At 42.6% G+C, this 23,523-nt stretch overlaps 1 protein-coding gene across 1 annotated transcript; it reads right to left on the bottom strand.

Annotated features, from left to right (window-relative positions):
* Window positions 1-8,805: 8,805 nt before the first annotated feature.
* LOC310868131 (extracellular calcium-sensing receptor-like) lies at window positions 8,806-13,556 on the bottom strand (the record flags this gene model as incomplete). Its single annotated transcript, XM_083778392.1, has 5 exons — window positions 8,806-9,719; window positions 9,808-9,931; window positions 10,020-10,247; window positions 11,775-11,901; window positions 13,384-13,556. 5 exons carry the CDS (start codon window positions 13,554-13,556, stop codon window positions 8,806-8,808), a joined length of 1,566 nt encoding a protein of 521 aa, XP_083634518.1.
* Between the last annotated feature and the right edge of the window lie 9,967 nt (window positions 13,557-23,523).

Below are 23,523 nucleotides of genomic sequence, written 5' to 3'. Positions count from 1 at the left end.
TTTACTGCCATCTCATTTTGCCTTGCTTCCAGGACAACTTAAGCAAAAAGTGGTTCATCTTACCCTGTTCTCTGCACAATGTGCTTAGATATGCCACAACCAGCTTCTGAAACAGTTTGGTTTATCCTGTCAAAAGCTCAAGAAGTTTCAATTTAGCATAAGAAGATAGTGGAAATACTGTAGCTGGCAATCATTTCCTTAATTGCAAAAATTGCACTGTGCCGGATTTATTTTTTAATCTGAACTGGTTATCTGCAGTAAAGACAAACATTTCCAGATGTACAAACATGATTATTTCCAATACTATGGAGAGGATGCTGGCCAGAGAGATTTGGATGTGCTGTTTGAGAACTTTACATGTCCTGCCATTGGCAATTCAGTAGAATGCAGTGCATTGTCAGAAACAGAACAGTTCAGTAGATTGTCAGTGCATTGTCAGAAACAGAACAGTTCAGTAAGGGGGCATTGTCAATGTGTTATATTTAAATGATCCTGAATAGATATTGTTCCTCTGCTGGACACTTCTTTTCAGTAGCAAAGCAGTAGCATTAACATTAGGCTAATCAGTGAATTAAACCTGCAGGGAAAAACATGCATTTTCAGAAACGTTCAAGAAAAGATCAGTAAAGTGTGAAGAGTTGGAATGGCACATCTGTAGGTCTATTTAGTTTACCTGCCTTTTCTTTAAGGACAGGCTCTAATTGTACAGAGGTGATTGATGCTGTACCATGAACCAACATACCTGTAAAACACAGGCTAAGTGCAGTTACAGTTACTTACCACTTTCACTTAAAACAAAAAAGGGGGAAAAAAGACAGAACAAGAAAGAAAAATTGCAGACTACAAGCTCAGAACATGTCACACTGTGACCTTGTTGATCGGCTGTGTTTGATACTTTTGTCTTAAAAAAGCATTACAAGTTGAAATATGGAGACACAAGGTTTCTTCTCGACAGCAACGATTATGTCTTTCAAACTCCAAAAAGACAACATTTTATATTTATCATATTATAGATTTGCAAATAGCCAAGTAATAAAAATTAAATAAAATAGGCTATTGTGAAAGGGGATAGGAAACTTACCATGGGCACTCTGTATACACCTAATATTCTAGAGATTGTAATAGAACTTTTTGAGGTACTAGGACCCACAATTCCAAGTACTGGAGGAGACCCAACACAGCTCTGATCCAGTGTAAACTGCTCCTCTCTCCCACTGATCAGTGACAATGCTGCAGGGACTGCAACTCCAACCGTAAAGCAGGTGTCATAGATACTGTATCCCAGAGTCACATTGGGGAGCATGCTGGGGTCTCTGTTGATCTCAGTGATGGCAAAAGCCATGATCTGTGCCATTCTGAACATTGAAATGGAAAAACTAACACACACAATTACACTGTAGCCTTGAATATCATTGCTGTCAGGCAGAAACCTTGTATCTCCATATTTAAACGTTCTGTTTTTGTTTAATAAATGACTTACTTTGTCTTACTACAGTGTGACAAATTATTTTTTGCTATTTTTGAAGAAAATATTTAGGTGAAAGTGTTTGTGACTAAATAATAACGACCCTAGATCCATCCAAACACATGTTCTGAGAAGGTTTCCACCCGACAGCCTATATCTTTGTAGAAATATACACATCAACTAATCATGTTTCTTATATCAAAACAAGGTTGGTGTTGTCTTGCTGGCTATTCGTGATACTCACCGACTGCAGGAGGGATTCTGTTCCTTGGACTGTGTGAAAGTCAGCTCAGGGAACACAGAGGAGATGTGGAATGGAAACAAACCACCCAGAAGCACATCTCCAGCCTTGTACATTCCTCCATGTTTTAACGGTGCCTGTAACTCACAAGAAGAGGATGAAGACAAAGGAGAGAAGGAAGAGAACATCAAGTATGAAAACAGTTGTATGTCTAAAGAAGCCCTCATGACTGTCCTCCTCTGTCTAACAACCCACCCCACCTTCTCCATCCAGTGTCCAGTTTGTTAGGTTTTATACCCATGCAGTGCCGTCCCCTGTGCCAGATGATGACATTACGTAATATTTCACAACACTGATCTGGGCCTTTAGGCACACACAGAGGCAGGGCTTAACATACATAGGTATCAGTGGTGGAAAGTAACAAAGTAGAGTTACTGAAGTACTGTACTTAATTTCAATGTTGAGGTATTTGTATTTGTCATTTCCAATGCTTTTACTTCTACTCCACTACATCTCGAATCCCAATATTGTACTTTTACTCCTCTACATTTATTTGGAAACTTTAGTTACTTCGTAGATTTTGATTATTATTACAAAACATACATTAACCACTTCAGCCTCATTTCGGCCATTTGAAAATAGCCGATTGTGACGCATTGTGAGCTTGTAGATCAGCTATTTTTAAAATATTTTTTAGACATTTGAAATGGGCCATATTCTATATAATGAGTAGGCTACTTATACTTATACATTTTTATGCCAATACTTGTGTATGTTACGAGAGACTAGTGTTGTCACGATACTGGATTTTCAACTTCGATACGATATTTGGAAAAGTATTGATATTTCGATACCATTTTCGATACCACGCAACCACGGCGATTTCTGAGGGTTTAACATTTATTACAAATAAAAGCTGTGCAGTCTTATGCACTTTCATTTTTTTTTTTTTTATTATTAGGCCTATTATTATAATTATTATTATAAATAACTATGGATTATAAATCAGTATAGGCCTACACATAAAAGTAAAGTTGTGAAGCACAACAGCATTTAATTTCTTTCTGACCAGTCAACCACATCATCTTGGTTTCTATTCCTTATTTATAATCTTTATCATTTATAATTATAAAAAATAAATCAAAACTAGAACTGCACTCTGTCGAGTGCATACTTGCTTGTTGGACACTAGTAGGCCATAAATGGCCAACTAGTGCGCAAGCAGAGCGCGCAAGTACTTTCGACCGCTGTAAACTGTCAAATCTCAGTATATCTGCGAAGGAACGTTTGAAATGTAAAATTATTAGGTGTAACTATTTGGTTACTTTGCGCCAAAAACCGCGACAGCCACCCGCCATTTTATGCGTATGCCAATAAAACAGCAAATCTGTTCCTGGTTTGCTGGGACCAGATCACATAAATGACCATATGTCTTACGTCATCATTGAGAGCTAGTCATACGTATACTATATACATAATCAGTAAAATAAACTAGCAAATTGTGCCTGATCTGCTGGGACCAGAGTACGTGGTGTGTATATCAACAACAGTGGGGATTAGGTGAACTATTTAAACATTTTCTTATTTAAAATGTCCACAGCAGTTGGCACAAACAAAGTTTTGTAACCCTTCTTTTTAGCTAATTTTGCCCTAAGCCGGCCTGCCCGATGATGACAAGTCAAATTCAGAGCGAAGAGGGTGGGTAGAGTCATTGTAAATCTAAATTGCTTTTTTGGTTATGGAGCGGTTGTATATGTCCTGAAGTTGCAACGGTTAGTCTCCAATGATCTTACTTGCTTGGTTGACTACCTGGGCGAGCTTGTTTTTTTATCTCTAACAGAGAGATTCCCAAACCACAATGTTAAAAGTGAGAACACTCTCAGTGAGTGATCTATAGACCATGGTCAGCCTGTGTTTACTAGCATTAAAACGTATCAGTTTCCTGAGAAGATAAAGCCGCTGCCTTGCCTTTTTGTCTCCACCAGGCCGAAGGCATGGGGGGAGAGTATGTTTAGCACTCCGCCCGTGTGTGTGTCCTTCCGTCCGTCTGTCCTTCCGTCCTTCCGTTATCAGCTAATCTCCGGCACCGTTGGCCCGATCCATGCCAAACTTTGCACACACACTCCCAAATATTCCTCAACGGCCTGTTATAGCGCCACCATGAGGCCAATTTAGGCAAAACACATTTCTGTAAATTACTCGTACACATTTTATCCATACATCACACAATTCGGTATACACTATCTCCATAGTCATGTGATCAATACGGAGCGGCACCATTTCCCATCTTCCATCCTGATTGGCTAAGATTGGCTTCCAAAGCTCACACGATTGGTCCGTTTCGAAAGAATGCCACAAATCCCAAACACAGTGCAATTTCCGTGAAATTAGACATGCACATTTCCACTAGGCCGAGGACGACATGCCACAAATGTTCCCCCCAAATCAGCCTCACGGTGGCGCTATAACAGGCCAATTCCTGTTTTTAGCTATAACTGCATCGATCTGTATACAACTTATGTATGTGCACTCCCTAGAGGCCATGGAAAAACATTGTCCCTGCATCCCTCCACATCTGCCGGTTATAGTGCCACCATGAGGCCGATTTCTGTAAAACAAATTGCTTATGTTAGTCGCACAGATTTCATCCAAATCTCACGCAAATCGGTCCACATGATCTCTGTAGTCATGTGATCAAGACGAGTCTGTTGGACTTCTCAGATTCGACACTGATTGGCTTACACACTATCTTTATAGTCATGTGTTCAAGACGGATCTGTCCGATATATCATTTTCCATCCTAATTGGCTAACATTGGCTTTCAATGTTTGCAGGATTGGCCCGTTTTGAACAAAAAGCCTCAAATCATCCAATTGCCATCCAAGGCAAGAATAAATGGCACCCTTTTCACATTGGCCTATTATAGCGCCACCAGGAGGCCACAACCTGACCTGCCCTGGTGGAGACCTGTGCCGATGGGCACTTTATCTAGTTGTAGATGTTATCTGCATTGGTCTGAAAGGTCTATGGTCGTTCCCAGATATTTAAAGTCACTGACCTGCTCCACTTCCTCCCCACTCATAGTAACAGGCCTAAAGATGGACCCTGGACCCTCTGCTCCTGCCCCCCCCCCCCTCCCAAACACAGCTCCTTGGTCTTAGTGACATTAAGGTCAAACCAGGTGGCAATACGGTCGATGTGCTGGGAGTAGGAGGGACTGGAAACGTCCAACCAATCAGCGTACGTTATGATAGAGAACTCTTTGTTGGTGTATTTCAACTCATTTGTTTATAGGGAAAATAACAGAGGGGATAAAACGCACCCTTGTGGAACGCCAGTGTTTAGGACAAGGCAGTCAGACAGAGTGTTATTAATACAGACTCGTTGGGCTCTCTCTCTCAGAAACTCCCTTGTATTGAGAACAGAACGGACAGAACAGAACACTGAAATGTTAACTTCACATTGTAAATTGTTAATAGGCCTATACAGTACCAGTAAGACGCCTGAGGGAGTAGAGGTGTGTTAATGGCAGAGTATCACGCTGGCATCTACTTTGTCTGAGGTTAATTATAACAAAGTTGTGGTACTATTCGAAAATGCAACTATAAGGCTCTATACAGCCTGTTCAATGCTGTGTGAAGTCGAGGCGGGCTAGTGGCCACTGCTATGAAAAATCCCTCCCACCGCGTCGGAGAGGGCCGAGCCAAAACAGCGTGTCATTGATAGTATCTCCCCTACGTCATCCCATTAGATCCCATGTTAAAAGCTCCTTGGGATTGCACAATTTTAGCGTCTTCATAATGAAATAAATCAATAACTTTTTTGATTACCATGTCTGCTATACACTCGAGATTTTTTGTAAATAATGTGCCGGCCATTTTCTTCGTATCGATACGGAAACAGAGTTTTTACTGGCTTGGGGGTGTGGCCATCGCAACCAGGTTGTACCAGCCAGCGGACTCACGGGGGATCAGCTCGCCCACGATGACTGCTGTTCTCTGCGTGTAACTAGTGAAATTACTCGGTTCAGTGCAGTGTATCGAGTCGCGAATGGAGTGATATGTTCTGACAGTGATTCTGTCATTAGTCATACGGCGCTGCATGGAATAAAAAAGGGGGAAAAAAATTATGAAAAAAAACAAAAACGATCGTGCCTCCCCCTGTTTTAGGCTTTATTTATTCTACTACACAGCCGCAGCTATTATAGCCTAGAAACAAAACATTTGCAAAGCATTACGCATCAATGTATATGCCTAAACAAGCTTGATAGTTGATACACTTCCGAGGCAGAAGCAGACGTGTGTTTGTATGGATGGATGGATTGATTATAGTAGGCTCAGAATTACTAATTCATACAAAAATGAAAATGGAGAACCCTGATGTATATGTGTAGGTAATGTCTTTTAGTCTTAGTGCTTTTACTGGTTTTTACCGCTCAGAGTATAGTTTCTGTGAATAAAAAATGTCAATCAATCTTGACTTGAACATTGTCCTTAGCAAAGGTGCTATTTCTTACGTCACCGACATGGTGAAATGGCGCCATCTACTGGCTATACTATACTTTAAACTTACTTTGGACTTCAACTGCAACTGTGCCTAAATATTATATTTTTTTCTAAATCGTTTTTTTAACTGGACATCCTTAGGGGTCTTTTGATAGATATGCATAATTTACGTTTAAAGTAAATTTCCCTGCTTCCCACCCTTTATTAGGCCTATACAGTACCAGTAAGACACCTGAGGGAGTACAGGTGTGTACAGGGTACAGGGTTTGATGAGTCAGATCAACATATGGAATGTCAGAACAGGTCAGCTCCATATATGGAGATCTAAGGGTGGCAGCAGGGGCAGTGTCTTGAGTGTACAGGGTTTGATGAGGGGGGGCCCAGTTTAAAGGGCCGGGAATTCATTTTCGGACCTGTTGAGAACGTTGAAGTTTAAATGGACAGGTATCAGTCAAAAGGGAGACATCGAAGAGGAAGGACGGATTGGCAAGGATCAAAGTATTGAATGTCAGGTTCTGACACATATCCATATATTAATATTTATGACATCAGGGATCTCCATATATGGGCTTATTTGCGACAGCAGGTCGCATTTACTATATGATCCTGATTTACTATCATACCTGATGATGTCATAGTGATGTCACGAGACATCGGCAGAATATATGGGGGATTTCCCCATGTATGGGGATTTTGAGTACACTGACAGACAAAAACGACAGACAATAAATCCATAGTTAACTTCGAACCATTGACAACATCGTTAGGCAGATTTTTTTAAACAATATTTTAGATTATTATTATCGTGAGAACGATGGCTTCCATTTCCACATTGCAATCCACAAAATGGTTCTTACCCGATGGAAGAAGAAGAAGAAGACGAGCGCTTCGTCGAATCAGTCTCACAGATCTGCTTTCATTGCCTCGATCGCAGTAACAGGGGGGTTAGGGGCAGCAAAAGTCTTGATCCGTAGGCTATAAAAAGTCCCATTCCACCGTTTGGTTCAGAACTATAGTAGTAACGGTGAGACGCGTTGTCATTAGCATGTAGCTGAATCTGTTGGTTTGCAAGCTAGGAGGGGAACGTGTCTGGGCATGTAGATAGCCAAGACAAGATGACAACTCGATAAGGAAGGAAAAAAAGGGCTTCCACAGAACACAACACCACGGTTTAGGATGTTTAAAAGTTTAGTTCGTTATAAATTTCAACCGGGTCGATGACGTCCCCGACGCGTTCGCGGTCTTATCACTGCAATTATAATGAATAAAAAAGTGTTACAATCACACGTCCGAGTGATCGCCGTATTCGCTAATGGTGTCTTGTTGACGACATGATCCTTGTCTGTGACCCCCCAAAGGGACAATCGAGTCCCCGACTCCCCGCCCCGGCCAGTGCTCTCTACCGCTGAGAGCAACCCCCCATTACAAGAGTCCTCCTCGGAGGGGTGAATCGAGTGTGCCGGTGTTGGGTGAACTGTGATACTGCTGGTCACACAGATCATCATGAGCGCGTCCATGCCTTCTACACGTAAAGTGGCCCTGCCGTCCTGTTTTCAGGAGGGGGGGCTTTTTTTTAATCACGTGACCGTTACTTTAAAGCTTTGATCCGCGCTGCTTTAAATAGTGTCCGGGCGCATATTAAGATGAATGAAAGTATTCAATAAAAAAGTGCTCGAAACATATGGATACGTGGTTCGCACCGGACGCATGGCTAATTAAAGCCGTATTGATACGTGGATCGCAATCGCTGTGTTAATATGGTAGAAAACACTCTATTACAAACAAGGTTATATATATATATATCTATATATATATATCCAATAGACTTATTGTAATAAAATACAATTTACTATTTACAATTTAGGCATTTAGCAGACGCTCTTAATCCAGAGCGACTTACATTAAGCAAGAACAAAAAAAGCATCATACATCACATAAAATCACAAAAAATATCATGAAACATGCGTAAGCTAAGAACGTAACAGTGGAATATCTATATAATGAAACTATACATATATACTATACTATGCTATACATATGTACTATGACGCGCTATGGCTACATACAATGCAATTATAGTGATGTCTACATAACATGCTATAAATCTGTATCAAATGCTATCTAAGTCTACATAAATGCTATCTAAGGGGGTAGGGTAAGTGCTATGGGCCATGATGGAGTCTGAAAAGGTGGGTTTTCAGACTACGGCGGAAGATTGGGATTGATGTTGCAGTTCTGACTGCAATGGGAAGTGCATTCCACAGTTTTGGAGCCAGAAGGGAGAAGAGTTTGGGACGTGTGGAGCGTTGTCCCGCCGTTTTTAGTGAGGGTACTTCAGCTTCCCTGCGTTGGCTGATCTGAGTGCGCGGTTTGTAGGGTTCAATCATACTTGCAAGATATGGGGGAGCCATACCTTTGGTTGCTTTGAATGCCAGCATCAGAGTTTTGTATTCTGTGCGGGCAGCGACCGTGAGCCAGTGGAGGGAGCGGAGCAGGGGGGAGAATTTTAAGTGCACATGCTGGTAGGCCAGTAAGGAGGGAGTTACAATAGTCGAGTTTTGACAAGACACAATGTGAATTTAACATTTCTGCTTCTATGACTTGGTGGCACCTCGACCCATGATGGACTTCTTTGTGTTTCTCTCAGGTTTCAACATAATTATATAACACTTTGGTCCAAACAGCGCCAGCAAAATGCCCAAACTAGATGCTAGAATAGCAAATACCTCCACTACATCTGCATATTTGCCTGGAGAACTGATATATGCTGGTATGAAGGCTATCCACACGGCACAGAAGATCAACATGCTGAAAGTAATTAACTTAGCTTCATTGAAGTTGTCTGGAAGATTCCTTACCATGAATGCTAGGAGGAAACTGAGGAGTGCTAGTAAGCCAATATAACCTAGTAACACTGCAAAACCAACTGTTGATCCAACAATGCACTCATAGACTATCTTTTCAGAATAGTATTGTGTATTTTTATGAGGAGTTGGTGAGGCAGACACAAGCCAGACTATGCAGATTATTGCCTGGATTGAAGTAAGAGCCAGAACTGTTCCTCTCTGCTGCATGGCACCAAACCACTTCATGATGTCTGCACCACCAGGCTTGGAGGCCTTGAACACAGCCAGCACCACCATAGTCTTTACCAGGATGCAGGAGACACACAGCACAAAGCTGATCCCAAATATTGCATGCCTCAGCTGACAAGTCCAGAGTCTGGGACGACCAATAAACAAGAGTGAGCACAAGAAACATAGTTTGAGTGAAAGCAAGAGTTGGAAGCTGAGTTCTGAGTTGTTGGCGCGGACCATGGGCGTCTCTTTATGATAAACAAAGATCCCCAGGACAATAGCACAGGCAAATGTTCCTAGCAATGAGATGGCTGTTAAGGAGATCCCCAGGGACTCATGGTAGGCCAGGAACTCAATGCTCTTAGGGACACAGTGGTCACGCTGGGGATTGGACCAGAAGTCCTCTGGACACACGGTGCACTCTGTAGAGTCTAACAAATAGGATAAGATTAAAGGGACACTCACGTATCTTCTTATAACCTTCTGTACATATACTGTAGCTACATTATGTAACCCTACCTGTCTCATTGCTGAACTCTCCCTCAGAACAAGCAATGCAGTCGTAGCAGCAGACAGGTTCTCCTTTCCTTCTGGCCAGACGGGTTCCAGGAGAACAGCTCTCACTGCACACCGACCGAGGAGGCTGCAGAGGAAAGTAAAAATGATCAGTTTAAATATTAATTCCATTCACATCATGAGCTCAATTAAAGATTTCAGAAAGCTGAAATTACTTTTGCGGATTGAAAGTTCCAGAAGATTCTGTCTTCATCAAGGGTGAATTCTTCATCTCCGGAGGCTGTCATCTTGACCACACCTACGTTGTGAATATTTGTGCTTCCATCAGGGAGCCACGCCCAGTTCAATATATCGAAGATTGGTAAAGCATCACCATTCTCATCAAAGTATACACGATCACCACCAGATGTGGTGAAGTTGACCTTTTCCAGGTAATAGAGAAGCTAGAAATGGTGATTAGCAAAATCATGAAGAGCAAGATACTTTAGAAACATACTTATAGGGTCCTATTATGTGCCCAAGTCACGCTACACACTATGGGGATTTAAGCACTGTGCAAGGGGTGTTCCTGTTGCTGAGTTGCCACCACCAGCCTCATTACTAAATCATGTGCTCTACCCCTTACATTATGCATTGCCTTTGAACAAAACCATGATGTCACCGACATTTGTTTTGAATTAGGAGTGAGGAAGACTTCTGCATTTTGTGTGATTATTGTGTAACCCATATGGAATATATGGTGTCACTAATTCACAATATTCTGTCTGTGGATGAGTTTTATGTAGGGTCCCTGTTCATAACTATATTTTCGTATGGGAATTTTGGAACGCGGACATAAATATGCTCCGTAACATCGTATCTGCGCCGTTTGACGGCCTGTTTTCCTTTGAGGGCTTCTGAATTCGTGAACTATAAGTATACCTATACATTCCGCTGCGAATATCTCCTGTGGCGCGGAAGCCGTTAAGTATTTTTAATCTTTGTTTGACCGATTTGGTCGCTTTATTTCTTCTTGTTTGTTTACCGTTTATTGTACTGCCTCCCAGTGTGCGGTTGGCTTGTGCCGGCTACGTCCCTGCCTCTGATCTGCTCTGTCATAGCTATAGCGCCACTAGCTAGCCAGATAGGCGGTACAATGAGGTGTCAATAAACAAGGAAGGAAGAGAAGAATCAAAGCGACCAAATCGGTCAAACAAAGATTAAAAATACTTAACGGCTTCCGCGCCACAGGAGATATTCGCAGCGGTATTTATAGGTACTTAAAGTTCACACATTCAGAAGCACTCACACGAAAAAAAAGTCCTGAAAGAGCGCAGAAGGACTTATCCGAAGTTGTTTACGTTTATATATGTTTTATAAGTTTTTCCGTGTTCTTATATTGCTGAGAACTCCAGTAAGTTTGTGTGTTTGTTAGCTACATGGAGGAAGCCATTTTGCTAATGTGTGCTAGTAGATTTTGGTTAGACAACAACACAAGGTGTTTAGATACAATGCAAAAAAAAAACAATTGGAGTAATGTGATGATGTTGTGAAAACTATGTTTTGGATAACTTTATATTTATTTATTTTTGTCAAACAGAGGTTTTGTTTTAAGTTACTGTTTAGCCTAATGCAGGAAAACTGCATTCATGTCATGATGCTAAAAGGGAAACAGTACTTCATTCTACAGTATTTCATTTGTTAGGGTAAAAAGTTAAAGGTAAAAAGATAAGTATTTTAATGGATACATGTGCTTTATTTATTTCATACATTTAAATAATGTTTGGAAAAGGTGAGGATGTTTTATTTGGTTTTGCCAATTAATACTGCTGCTTAAAGTCTGCTAGACTTGAGACACGTGGAGCACAAAGTGTGAACAGTATTCATATTTCATATTCATAAGTAATGGGTTTAAAATGAGTAACTGATTTGATTTAATTGATAAAAAATAAGTTGCTATGTGCAGATTGGTTTTTGCGATCCTGGTGAACGTCTGGTTTCAAACTATGCTGAGAGTATGATGGCGAGCTTGTCCCAGTGAGCGACAGTCTGCAGAGGGAGCGTTTGGATGCAGCATGGCCAGCTGCATTGGTTCTGATTCTGCAGTGACTGTCTGAACTGATTCACGAACACATCAGAGTCGCAAGTATTGAACTGAAATAGAAAGTATTCAAGGATTCTCATTCAAAGAATCTCACAAAACACTCAACTCAACACACAAGTGTTGAGATTCACTACCCGGGTAGAACTATTCTGAAGGACAATTCAAAGATCAATTCTTCCATTTTTTAGTTTAGTCCATTTTTTCCAACCAAAGAGCTCTATTTTGTTTAATTTTTTGGGGGTATTTTTAATGTACTAGTACTGTTCATGTATGTTTTTGTTTATGTATGTTTGTGTAATAAATTAGCCTGAAGCTGTTCTATGTCACAGGTACAGAAGTCTCATTGTGAGTCTTTCACCCATACTGCCCAGAACCTAGTAATATAAGTGAGCCAACCTCTACTATCCCTGAGTAGGGACGCTACAATTGCATAATGAAGAGAGGCATGACCGCATTTCTAGACAAGAAGACACAACGGTAAACGTGTATTTTATTTTAAATGCCACATTCAGAAGAACATTTACCACCTGCCCCCTATACAGACCACCTTCAGAAGAACATGTGATTACCACCTGCCCCCTATAGACGAATTCAGAAGCGGGTCTCATGGTCGCAGCTTACGTATTTCCTGTAGGCGGACTCGAGGTAGCGGCAGGGTTTAAACCCTCACCAGGCGCATCTCTTCTACTACAGTGAAATTTTTATTTCAAAAACTTCAAAAAAATAAAACGAAAACAAATAAATAAAAGCGGAATGTCAAAATATCCACCGCGGTAGCTGAGACCAGAGCCATTGAGTAATGGTTGAGACCATTACTGCTTAGTATGAGGTATAAAGTACAGCAGCCTTGTGTTCATAAAACAGAAAGATTGGGTATTGGGTAAGACTGACGTTATGTATCTTTCAGGACCTTTCACTGCTTCGTCTCAACCATTACTCAATGGCTCTGGTCTACCGCGGTGGATATTTTGACATTCCGTTTTTATTTTTTTTGGAATGTTGCCACTTGCCACTACTGTTGGAGCAGCCAGAAACTACACAGGTTCATCTCGATGTTCTGGGCATCTTTGTAATGTTAGTGTTAGTAAGAAGCAGGTAAAAGAGTAACGTTTGAGGCAGACTAACATCAGTCACTTTACCATTCACTGTAGTAGAAGAGATGCGCCTGGTGCGGGTTTAAACCCCGCAGCGACGTTGAGTCCGCCTACAGGAAATACGTAAGCTACGACTATGAGACCCGTTTTTGAATTTGTCTATACAGACCACCTTCAAAAGTCAGCCTCTTCAATGTAGGAGAGAGTGCGAGTGCATTTTCCGGCGGCATCAGTCTAACACTCTACCCCAAACCCTTACCCTAACCATAACCGCAAGCACGACGCAACGCATGTCGGACCAAACGCACTGCCGCAGAAGTGAATGGCAGGCGAGTGTCATAACACCCCAGTTTCTCTTGCATCTGCCGCCCCTTCTCCCGGCAGTTGTTACCGGCAGTTTACCGGCAGTTGCTGCGAGAAGCGGCGGCCACGGGATGGAGCGTTAGTGGAGTGACATAATCCCCTAACACATGCTGCTCTTCCCCCCTGGCAGCGCCGCGGCTGTTATAGGCAGTTGCGGCGGCTGGACCGCGGCTGCCGAACGGACCGACAGAGCAGCGGAACGGAGCTGTCATAATCAATCCACCTATTCCTGCAGCTGCCGGTCTAACTTTATAAACCCCACAGGGTGTTCTAAGGTCACATTCTCACCTAATACTTTGGTAGACTCGATGCTCACGGTCGCAGAGACAAGGTGATAAACAGCTCCACAGCTTTTTAACACTAGCACGTCGGAGCAGTCTTTCTGACCGATTTTGAGATTTTGAAGTTGATTTTCTTTGCCCATGAAGTCCTGAGAAAGTTCCCCTTGCATGACTTTGTCTAAATATTCGATTGAAATCATCTCTGTTTTTTTTTTCCATCTGAAACGTTTTGTAAATATGATTTTGAAGAGATGCAGGGAGAGAGTAGCCAATGGAATTGCACGAAAAACACGGTCATCTTGACCCTTAGCAGTCTTATTGTCTCCACCAGGCCGAAGGCCTAGGGGGAGAGTATGTTTTGCACTCCGTCCGTCCGTGTGTGTGTCCGTGTGTGTGTGTGTCCGTCCGTCCGTGTGTCCGTGAGCAGCTAATCTCGGCCACCGTTAACCCGGTCGATGCCAAACTTTGCACACACACTCCCTGGATGCCAACGATGAACCTCTGCCCCAAACTTTCCAGAACGGCCTGTTATAGCGCCACCAAGAGGCCGCTTTGTGCAAAACAAGTTTTTGCACAGTACACCTACAGATTTTGTCCAAACATCACGCAAATTCGTACACAGTCTCTCTAGAGCCATTCAACGAAACCGGTCTTTCAGATTTCCAGAACGGCCTGTTATAGCGCCACCAGGAGGCCGCTCCAGGAGGCCGCTTTGTGCAAAACAAGTTTTTGCACAGTACACCTACAGATTTTGTCCAAACATCACGCAAATTGGTACACAGTCTCTCTAGAGCCATTCAATGAAACCAGTCTTTCAGATTTCCAGAACGGCCTGTTATAGCGCCACCAGGAGGCCGCTTTGTGCAAAACAAGTTTTTGCACAGTACACCTACAGATTTTGTCCAAACATCACGCAAATTGGTACACAGTCTCTCTAGAGCCATTCAACGAAACCAGTCTTTCAGATTTCCAGAACGGCCTGTTATAGCGCCACCAGGAGGCCACTTTGTGCAAAACAAGTTTTTGCACAGTACACCTACAGATTTTGTCCAAACATCACGCAAATTCGTACACAGTCTCTCTAGAGCCATTCAACGAAACCGGTCTTTCAGATTTCCAGAACGGCCTGTTATAGCGCCACCAGGAGGCCGCTCCAGGAGGCCGCTTTGTGCAAAACAAGTTTTTGCACAGTACACCTACAGATTTTGTCCAAACATCACGCAAATTGGTACACAGTCTCTCTAGAGCCATTCAACGAAACCAGTCTTTCAGATTTCCAGAACGGCCTGTTATAGCGCCACCAGGAGGCCGCTTTGTGCAAAACAAGTTTTTGCACAGTACACCTACAGATTTTGTCCAAACATCACGCAAATTGGTACACAGTCTCTCTAGAGCCATTCAACGAAACCGGTCTTTCAGATTTCTCAGACTCCATCCTGATTGGTTAAGATTGGCTTCCAAAGTTCACAGGAGTGCTCAGTTTCAAACAAAATGCTGCAAATCATGAACACATCGCGTGATTTCCGTGAAATTGTGCACCCACATTCCCACTAGGCAGAGGACGAAATACCACATGAACAATTTCAACTCAGCCTCAAGGTGGCGCTATAACTGGCCGAAAAGTGTTTTTACCTCTAACTGCACGGATCTGTGGATAACTTTGTATGCCAACTCCCTAGAGGCCAAGGAAAAACCTTTGCCTGGAATTCTTCACATCTGCTCATCCTGGTGGAGACCTGTCACTTTTTCTAGTTAGTAGTGATTTTATTTCAGACATGCTAGTGTTAAACGTTGACACTCTGCATACACAGGTAGAGAAACACACTGTTCTTAAGCACTGATACTATTCTAACCCCTTAAAAACTATCTCTTTCATTCTCACTCCTTTTTACCACTCTGCCTTTCTGTGTTTTTTTGTTATAGTTTGTTTCTGTTTGTCTGCATTGTTTTTTATACCCTCTCTGCTAATATTCTGTCATCTTGTATTTTTCTCTGTTTGTCTTTCTTACTCTGTAGGTACTTTTAAGACCTGGTGGGAGTGACTCTTTTGATCTGAATTTTTAATCAGCCATCAGGCAGAACAAATAGACTCTACTTGAATCCCCCTGCTGGCTAGATCAAGGCTTTAATTAAAGCCTCAGGCAGTATATAACTGCTCTCAGATCACTGACTCACTCACTCACGGTCGCAGAGACAAGGTGATAAACAGCTCCACAGCTGTTTAAACTTTGACACTCTGCATACACACACAGGTAGAGAAACACACTCCGTTCCTTTTGCACTTATACTATTCTAACCCCTATAAACTATCCATTGAAGCTACCCCTCTACTCTTCAACCAGCTCTGCTCTTGGTTCTTTTACTTCCTCCCTGTCTTCTATACATACTGCCCTGTTAGTAGTACACACGTGAATGAACCTTGATCCATAGCGCACACCGGCTGACCAACGACCACTTTAGCCTGGTGCCCACCTCCATCATCAACACCTCAGTAACCTGAGGCTGCGTCCCATGTGCCTTCAAGTCAGCCAGGGTATCACCACTCCTCAAAAAAACAACTCTTGACCCTTCAGATGTCAAGAACTACAGACCGGTATCACTCCTTTCCTTTCTTTCCAAAACCCTTGAATGTGTTGTCTCTAACCTGCTTTCTCTCCATCTCTCACAGAACAACCTTCTGGATCCCAACCAGTCAGGATTCAAGAAGGCACACTCCACGGAAACTGCACTCATCGCAGTCACAGAAGCACTACATGCTGCCCATGCTGCTTCCCACTCTGCAGTCCTGATTATCCTAGACCTATCGGCGGCATTTGACACAGTGAACCACCAGCTGCTCCTAGACACCCTAGCTGATCTAGGCATCAGCAGGACGGCACTGAAGTGGTTCTCCCCCTACCTCTCTGACCGGACCTACTAGGTTTCTTGGAAAGGTTTGCTATCATCCCCCCGTACCCTCCAAACTAGGGTCCCACAGGGATCTGTACTTGGTCCCTTCCTATTCTCACTGTACACTAAATCCCTTCGCACTATCATCTCTGCTCACAATATATCACTGCTATGCCGATGACACACAACTGTTTCTATCCTTCCCCCCTCTGCATGCACTGCATGACTGGCTGACATCTCACAGTAGATGTCTTCCAACCACTTCAAGCTGAACCCAGACAAGACTGAGCTTCTGTTCTTCCCAGCTAAGTCTTGCCCTATGCGGAAGCTAACTATCACCTTAGACAGCGCCCTGGTAAAGTCTGTCCCGACAGCCAGGAACCTTGGTGTTGTCCTGTACAGTCAGCTCTCGTTCAAAACACACATCACAGCTGCCTGTCACTCGATCCGGTAGGTTTACACTCTATAACATACGACGAATTAGACCGTTCCTCACCCAGGAGTCAGCCCAGCTCCTAATCGAGACAACAGTCTTGTCAAAACTTGACTCCCTCCTTACTGGCCTACCGGCATGTGCACTTAAGCCCCTCCAACTGATCCAAAATGCCGCAGCTCGCTTGGTCTTCAACCAGACAAAATTATCAAACGTCCCCCCCCTTCTCCGCTCCCTCCATTGGCTCCCGGTCGCTGCCCGCACATAATACAAAACTCTGATGCTGGCATTCAAAGCAACCAAAGGCATGGCTCCCCCATATCTCACAAGTATGATCGTACCCTACAAACCCTCCCACACACACAGATCAGCCAATGCAGGGAAGTTGGAGGTACCTTCACTAAAAACGCCGGGACAAAGCTCCACACATCCCAAACTCTTCTCCCTTCTGGCTCCAAAACTATGGAATGCACTTCCCATCACAGTCAGAACTGCAGCCTCACTCCCAATCTTCCACCGTAGTCTGAAAACCCACCTCTTCAGACTCCACCATGGCCCGTCGCACTTGCCCTAGCCTAGCCCCTTAGATAGCACTTTATGTAGACTTAGATAGTATTTTAAACAGACTAATAGCTTGTTACGTAGACAGCATTAGAATTGCATTTTATGTAGTCATAGCACTTTATAGTACACATGCATAATATATAATATAGTATAGTATGTATAGTTTACATAGATACTCCACTGTTACGTTCTTAGTTTTTGTTATTGCTTAATGCAAGTCGCTCTGGATTAAGAGCGTCTGCTAAATGCCTAAATTGTAAATTGTAATTGTAAATTGATGCGAATGGGCGGAGAAGTTGCGATTCTTGCATGTTTAATTTGCTGCGGTTTGCCTTCACACTGGCTGTGTCAAGCGCAGCAAGGAAACGCAGCAGGGAATTTTATCAATGTGTTCAATTCATAAACTATAGCCTACACAGTGAAATCTATGGTGTTAAAATTCTACTCAACGTGCATGTTTCGTGCCGTCTGGGAATGGACCTCTCCCTCTCTCTCTCTCTCTCTCTCTATCTCTCTCTCCCTCTCTCTCTCTCTCTCTCCCTCCGCACGCACTGTTCCTTTAAGCAGAATATTATGTAGGCTACACTGCAGTGTTTGTGTTTCCTTAAGCAATTGATTAATGTACTCGTCATCATTTCAACCAGGGCTTCGGTCTTCTCATTCGACCACGTCTATCCACGGTAACGGGACATCTTTGTGCTGCGTAAAATATGCCTTCTCCGTCTCCTCACCCGCCACATTGTTTGCTTCGTTTCCTTTATTTGCTGCGGATTGCATTTACACCTGCACCGAATGGTAATCAAGTGCGATTGGAAACGAATCGAAACCCCCATTTTTGGTCGAAATAGAATGTGATTATTTGATGCGCATTAGGATTCGAATGATGCTTCACACCTGCCAAACGAAGCGAACTTTCTGACAATAAGCAGCAGGATTTGTTTTAATCGCAGTAAAGCTTCTGAGTCTCACCTGCACAACCCAATAATATGTTTTTTTTTTCAAATGTGTTGTTTTTAAATGTGCAAATAAACAATACATAAAAAGAATCCTACAGGTTAACTGAATGAATATCCCACCTGCCATGGCTGTATTGTCTGCAAACTGGCACAGCTGTGCCCAGGGAAAGGCCCTCTTCCTGGCACACACTGCAACATGTCATGGAGGGCGTGGGCCAGAGCATACACAGCCTTGTACACATTGTACTCTCCCGTGAGATCAGACACATCCAACAGTGTAGTTTCTGCCGTTCCCAGGTCCTCTTGTCCAGTACACACCCTTCCACCAGCGTCCACCCACTCTGGTGGAAGGGGTGAAAATTTACACCGGAATGTGTGTTCCCAAAACTGCCTCACCTGAAAGAACAATTCATTCATAAGTAAAACGGTAAATACAATGAATTGATTAATTTATTGATTACCGTATTATTACCAAATAACAGCCCATGCTCAAATAGCACCTAATAACGGCCCAGGTTCTGACACCATTTTGCATAATAACCGCCTCCTTCAAATAACCGCCCTCGGTCCATATAAGTGCCCATTGGCCGTTATTTGCAAACTTAATCAGCCTCAGCCCTCATTTATATTATTATATGCGTGTTCACCGTGTTGAGTTTGCAGATCTCCGCACGCCACTCGATCACCTCACAACAGCGCAACACCAGTCCTCCACATCCATAAAATAAATCTAGGCTATAGTTTCACAAGTGCCTCCTATGCACAACCAATTGTTTTAATGCTAAGTGGTATATATTCTGTGTAATGTTTATTGTCATCCGTGTATCTACAAGCACCAAGTGTTGCATGACAGCGCTTTGTGAGCTTGCAGATGATCCATTTTCGGTCCTCGCAAGTATAGTACTATAAAACACGTACTCGCCACAAAAAGAAAAGTTGACTCGGACAATCTTCAACCGATTGTTCTAATTCCAAATGGCCTATAATCCGTGAAGTGTAAATTTTCATTGGGTGTATAATTCATGTTTTTTATATGCTTTTATTAAATTATATGGAGTGAGCTGCTAACATCGGCATATGCAGTTCACGTGCACTGCATGGCTCTGCTTGACATTACATTTTCTATCGCCTGTAACGGTAACCTGTGGGGTTTAGCCACTTGACTACACACAGTACTACAGTAGGCTATGTGTAGTGTAGGCCTATAAATGATGGTTTTATTCAATTGCAATCTACCGGTACGTAGGCCTACAGTTTATAATGAAATCATTGATTTGTCCGCTGCTTCCCCTTGCTCAATCAGAACATGTAGTACACCTGTGTGTTGATACGTGTTGATACCAAATGATGGCCAGGTGCAGTCAAAAATGTTCCCCTGTTATTCTGTCGGAGGCAGCGCCGTTTAGATAAGAGAGTTGCGACAACTCCGTTCACTGTTTATTCACGGAGCTTCATGAGTCACTGAACGGTATGTTGTCGTCACTCTCTCTCTCTCTAAACGTCTCTGGTCTCCAGGCTGCGCTCCGCTCACCACTCAACGCTCGTCTCTGAGCAAGATGGCGGTGCCCACCTGTGTTGTACCTGCGGTAGGAACCCTGTACACTTGTACAGTATTATTACATGTTTTGTACAGTATACTTAAAAGTATAAAAGTAAACGCTTTATTGTATGTACTGTAGCTTTGTTTTGTTTTTTTATTACGGTAATACCAGTTCCAGACAATATTTGCACTACATGTTACTGTATGTATACACTGAAACCAAATAATGGCCTTGTGCAGGCCGGTGTAAAAATAAATCACAGCCTATGGCAAATAACGGCCTAGGTCCTTATAAACGCCCGGGGTCCGAATCGATTTGGCATATTACCAGCCCGGGCTACTATTTGGTAATATACGGTATTCACTTCATGCACAGACTAAGTTTGCAGATAATACAGTGGTACAATTATACAATGGTGCAAAAAGGATAACACAAAATGTCCTAAGGGCTTGTGTCCATTGTGGTCCTGTGTATTCAATTAATTGAGACATTTAAAGACATACAATTAAATAAATATACAATCAAATTAAACAAAAATACTTACTATGTTATCCTGGTCATTGTCAGGACGTATTTTTAACAAAACGTCTTTGAAACCTGGTATCTCTCCACGACGGATGGCAAAACCCAGGGTGCCTTTGAGGTATGGCAGGAAGTGAGGAGACTGGAGAATAGAATCTCCCCACCAACCTGAAGTGGCAGGTAAGATCCATAGCAGACCTACCACATTCTGCTTAACCACCTGTTAATCGTTTTGAAAGAAATGAAAGGCATGTCTTTCTTTCAATACATTCTCATTTTAGATTATTCTAATTACGAATCCCTAAATTAACATCCTCCACAGATGTATCGTAACACAAACCTCATCCAAGACATTATGCATATAGGGCCCGTATCCAAAGATAATGACCACCCGAGCTGTGGACGTCTTCATCACAGTGACGATCCTCTGGAGTTTATCCAGGTCATTGTGGAAGGGCAGAGCCTCTGAATAAGCCACACAACCCAGACCAGACTGGTCCAGGCCAGACTGGAACAATCGGGCGGCGTCACGGCCAGCATCATCATCACTGAACAACAGTCCTACCCAGGTCCACTCGAACCACCTCATAGTATGGAGCATAGCTCGCACCTGAGTGGATGAGAAATGGACGGAAATGTACTTAGGTTAGATCATACAGTACATGAGCAAACGGCGGCCCAGGGGCCACATGCGGCCCCCGTGTTCACTTATGTGGCCTGCAGGTTAATATTGGAATACCATTATATTATTGATTTCAGCTGTTACAATTCCAAACATGCAAACATGACCCGCTTTAATTATATCTATAATGGTCAATATTAGTATCATAATTACAATTTCAATTGTGTCATTGTCGGGTGGGGGGGTGGGTGGGAGGTAGGAGGTTGTCCTCTAGGGAACAAACTAAAAAGAATTGTACCCCCTCATTTTTATTTTCTCCCATAGGCGAGATATTGTATGTTGTGACCAACTGCTACTGGTATGAACAATAAAAAACTATGAATAAAAAAAAACAATTTCAATTGTCTTTTTATGTCCAATGCATTTTAATTTAAGTACGTTTGTTTTAAGTTAACATAAAGTATTATTTAGTATAAATAAATTTAATATGAAATTAAATAAAAAAGTTAGACCTACTTTAGCAAATCCTGAAATACTCAAATCCTTAGCAAAAATAGCAAATAATAATTCAGGAGTCTGTAGAAATATAGTGGCCCTCTGGAGTTAGTGTGGAAATACAGTGGCCCTCTGGAGTGAGTGTAGAAATATATATTGGCCCTGTGGAGTGAGTGTAGAAATATATAGTGGCCTTCTGGAGTGAGTGTAGAAATATAGTGGCCCTCTGGAGTGAGTGTGGAACTATAGTGGCCCTCTGGAGTGAGTGTAAAAATATAACGGCCCTCTGGAGTGAGTGTGGAACTATAGTGGCTCTCTGGAGTGAGTGTAGAAATATAGCGGCCCTCTGGAGTGAGTGTAGAAATATAGTGGCCCTCTGGAGTGAGTGTAGAAATATAGTGGCCTTCTGGAGTGAGTGTAGAAATATAGTGGCCCTCTGGAGTGAGTGTAGAAATATAGTGGCCCTCTGGAGTGAGTGTAGAAATATAGTGGCCCTCTGGAGTGAGTGTAGAAATATAGTGGGTCTCTGGAGTGAGTGTAGAAATATAGTGGCCCTCTGGAGTGAGTGTAGAAATATAGTGGCCCTCTCCTACACCAAAGTTGCCCACCCCATGGGTTTGAGTATTCCAGTTTGTGAAACATGAACTATTAGATACCAACACATCTATTGTTATAGAAGTTCACCTGGAAGACAAAACTTGGCATTGTTCTGAAGAAGGATGGGAACTGAGTCCGGTCGCTCAGACAGGAACAACCAGCATAGTAACTTATCTGGAAAAACAGAATAAAAACAAATACAAAATATCTATTCTGTAATGTACTAGATCTTTGAAATGTACCTATAGATGTCAGCGAAGGAACAGACCAATAGAACTGGACTGTAGGTATTCAACAGTGCGTCTGGTACCCTCAGGGCAGTGCTACTCAACCCGCTGCCCCTGATTAATGTATCTGCGGCCAAGAATTAAAGTATAATATTAGTTATTTTCATTGTTTTGAACAAGATTTTAGTTATTGTATGTTGTATGGCCTGACAACTTAGTATTAACCACTTACTTTATTACCTGTGATAATCTGTTCGTTATATGTTCTCTTCACATGTTGTGAACAGGTTGTTTACAGCTCTCTCACAATCGCCAGCCTATACACATAGGATTGGACAGAAAGAGAGTACAGACAATATGCCATACTATTACTAGGCTGTTGCTCTGCGCTCTGATGCCCTCTCCACGCCGCGCACCATGGCGCATGAACAACAAGAACAACTCCACGTGGACCCACGTATGAATTAGATAGTTTATAAGAAATGGCACGGCGGCCATCCTTGCAGGCAGTGACAGAAACAGAATGAGAATCCTGTAGGCTGTAACCTGTTCATTTTGGGGGGCATTCAGCCTGTTGTTGATGATGAATGATACTATGAAACTTAACAATTCATTAACTAGTACTCACCTAAAGACGCCGCCACGGAGGATATACCATGTTTAACGTAATTGCATTTTTTATGAACTTTGGCTAAAAGCATGTTATTATTATTCCACTACCACCCGGCACTTCTAGTCGGGTAGACTGTCATGGCAGCTGGCTACAACCGAAACAACTTCCTCTTCCTCTTCAAAATAAAAACTACTTATAACAATACTTTTATTTCTCAAGTGAACTACAGGATGTAGTAGACGCAGGATGTATAGTAGCCTACATGGTATAGTGGGCTTGGAAGGATAAATAAATCACACAGAAGGCAGGAGAAATAAACTCCCCAACAAAATGGGGAGGCCCCTGGAGGTTCGAGGCCCGTTTCAATTGTAACGATTTAAACATATATAAGGCCGCCACTGCATGCATGGCAACTTGAGCTACTCTACTTCAATATTTG

This window comes from Protomyctophum parallelum, assembly GCF_964188405.1.
Source record: "Protomyctophum parallelum genome assembly, chromosome: 12".
Lineage (NCBI taxonomy): Eukaryota > Metazoa > Chordata > Actinopteri > Myctophiformes > Myctophidae > Protomyctophum > Protomyctophum parallelum.
The sequence above is the reverse complement of the archived record's forward strand: the minus strand, read 5'-3'. Positions and strand labels throughout refer to the sequence as shown.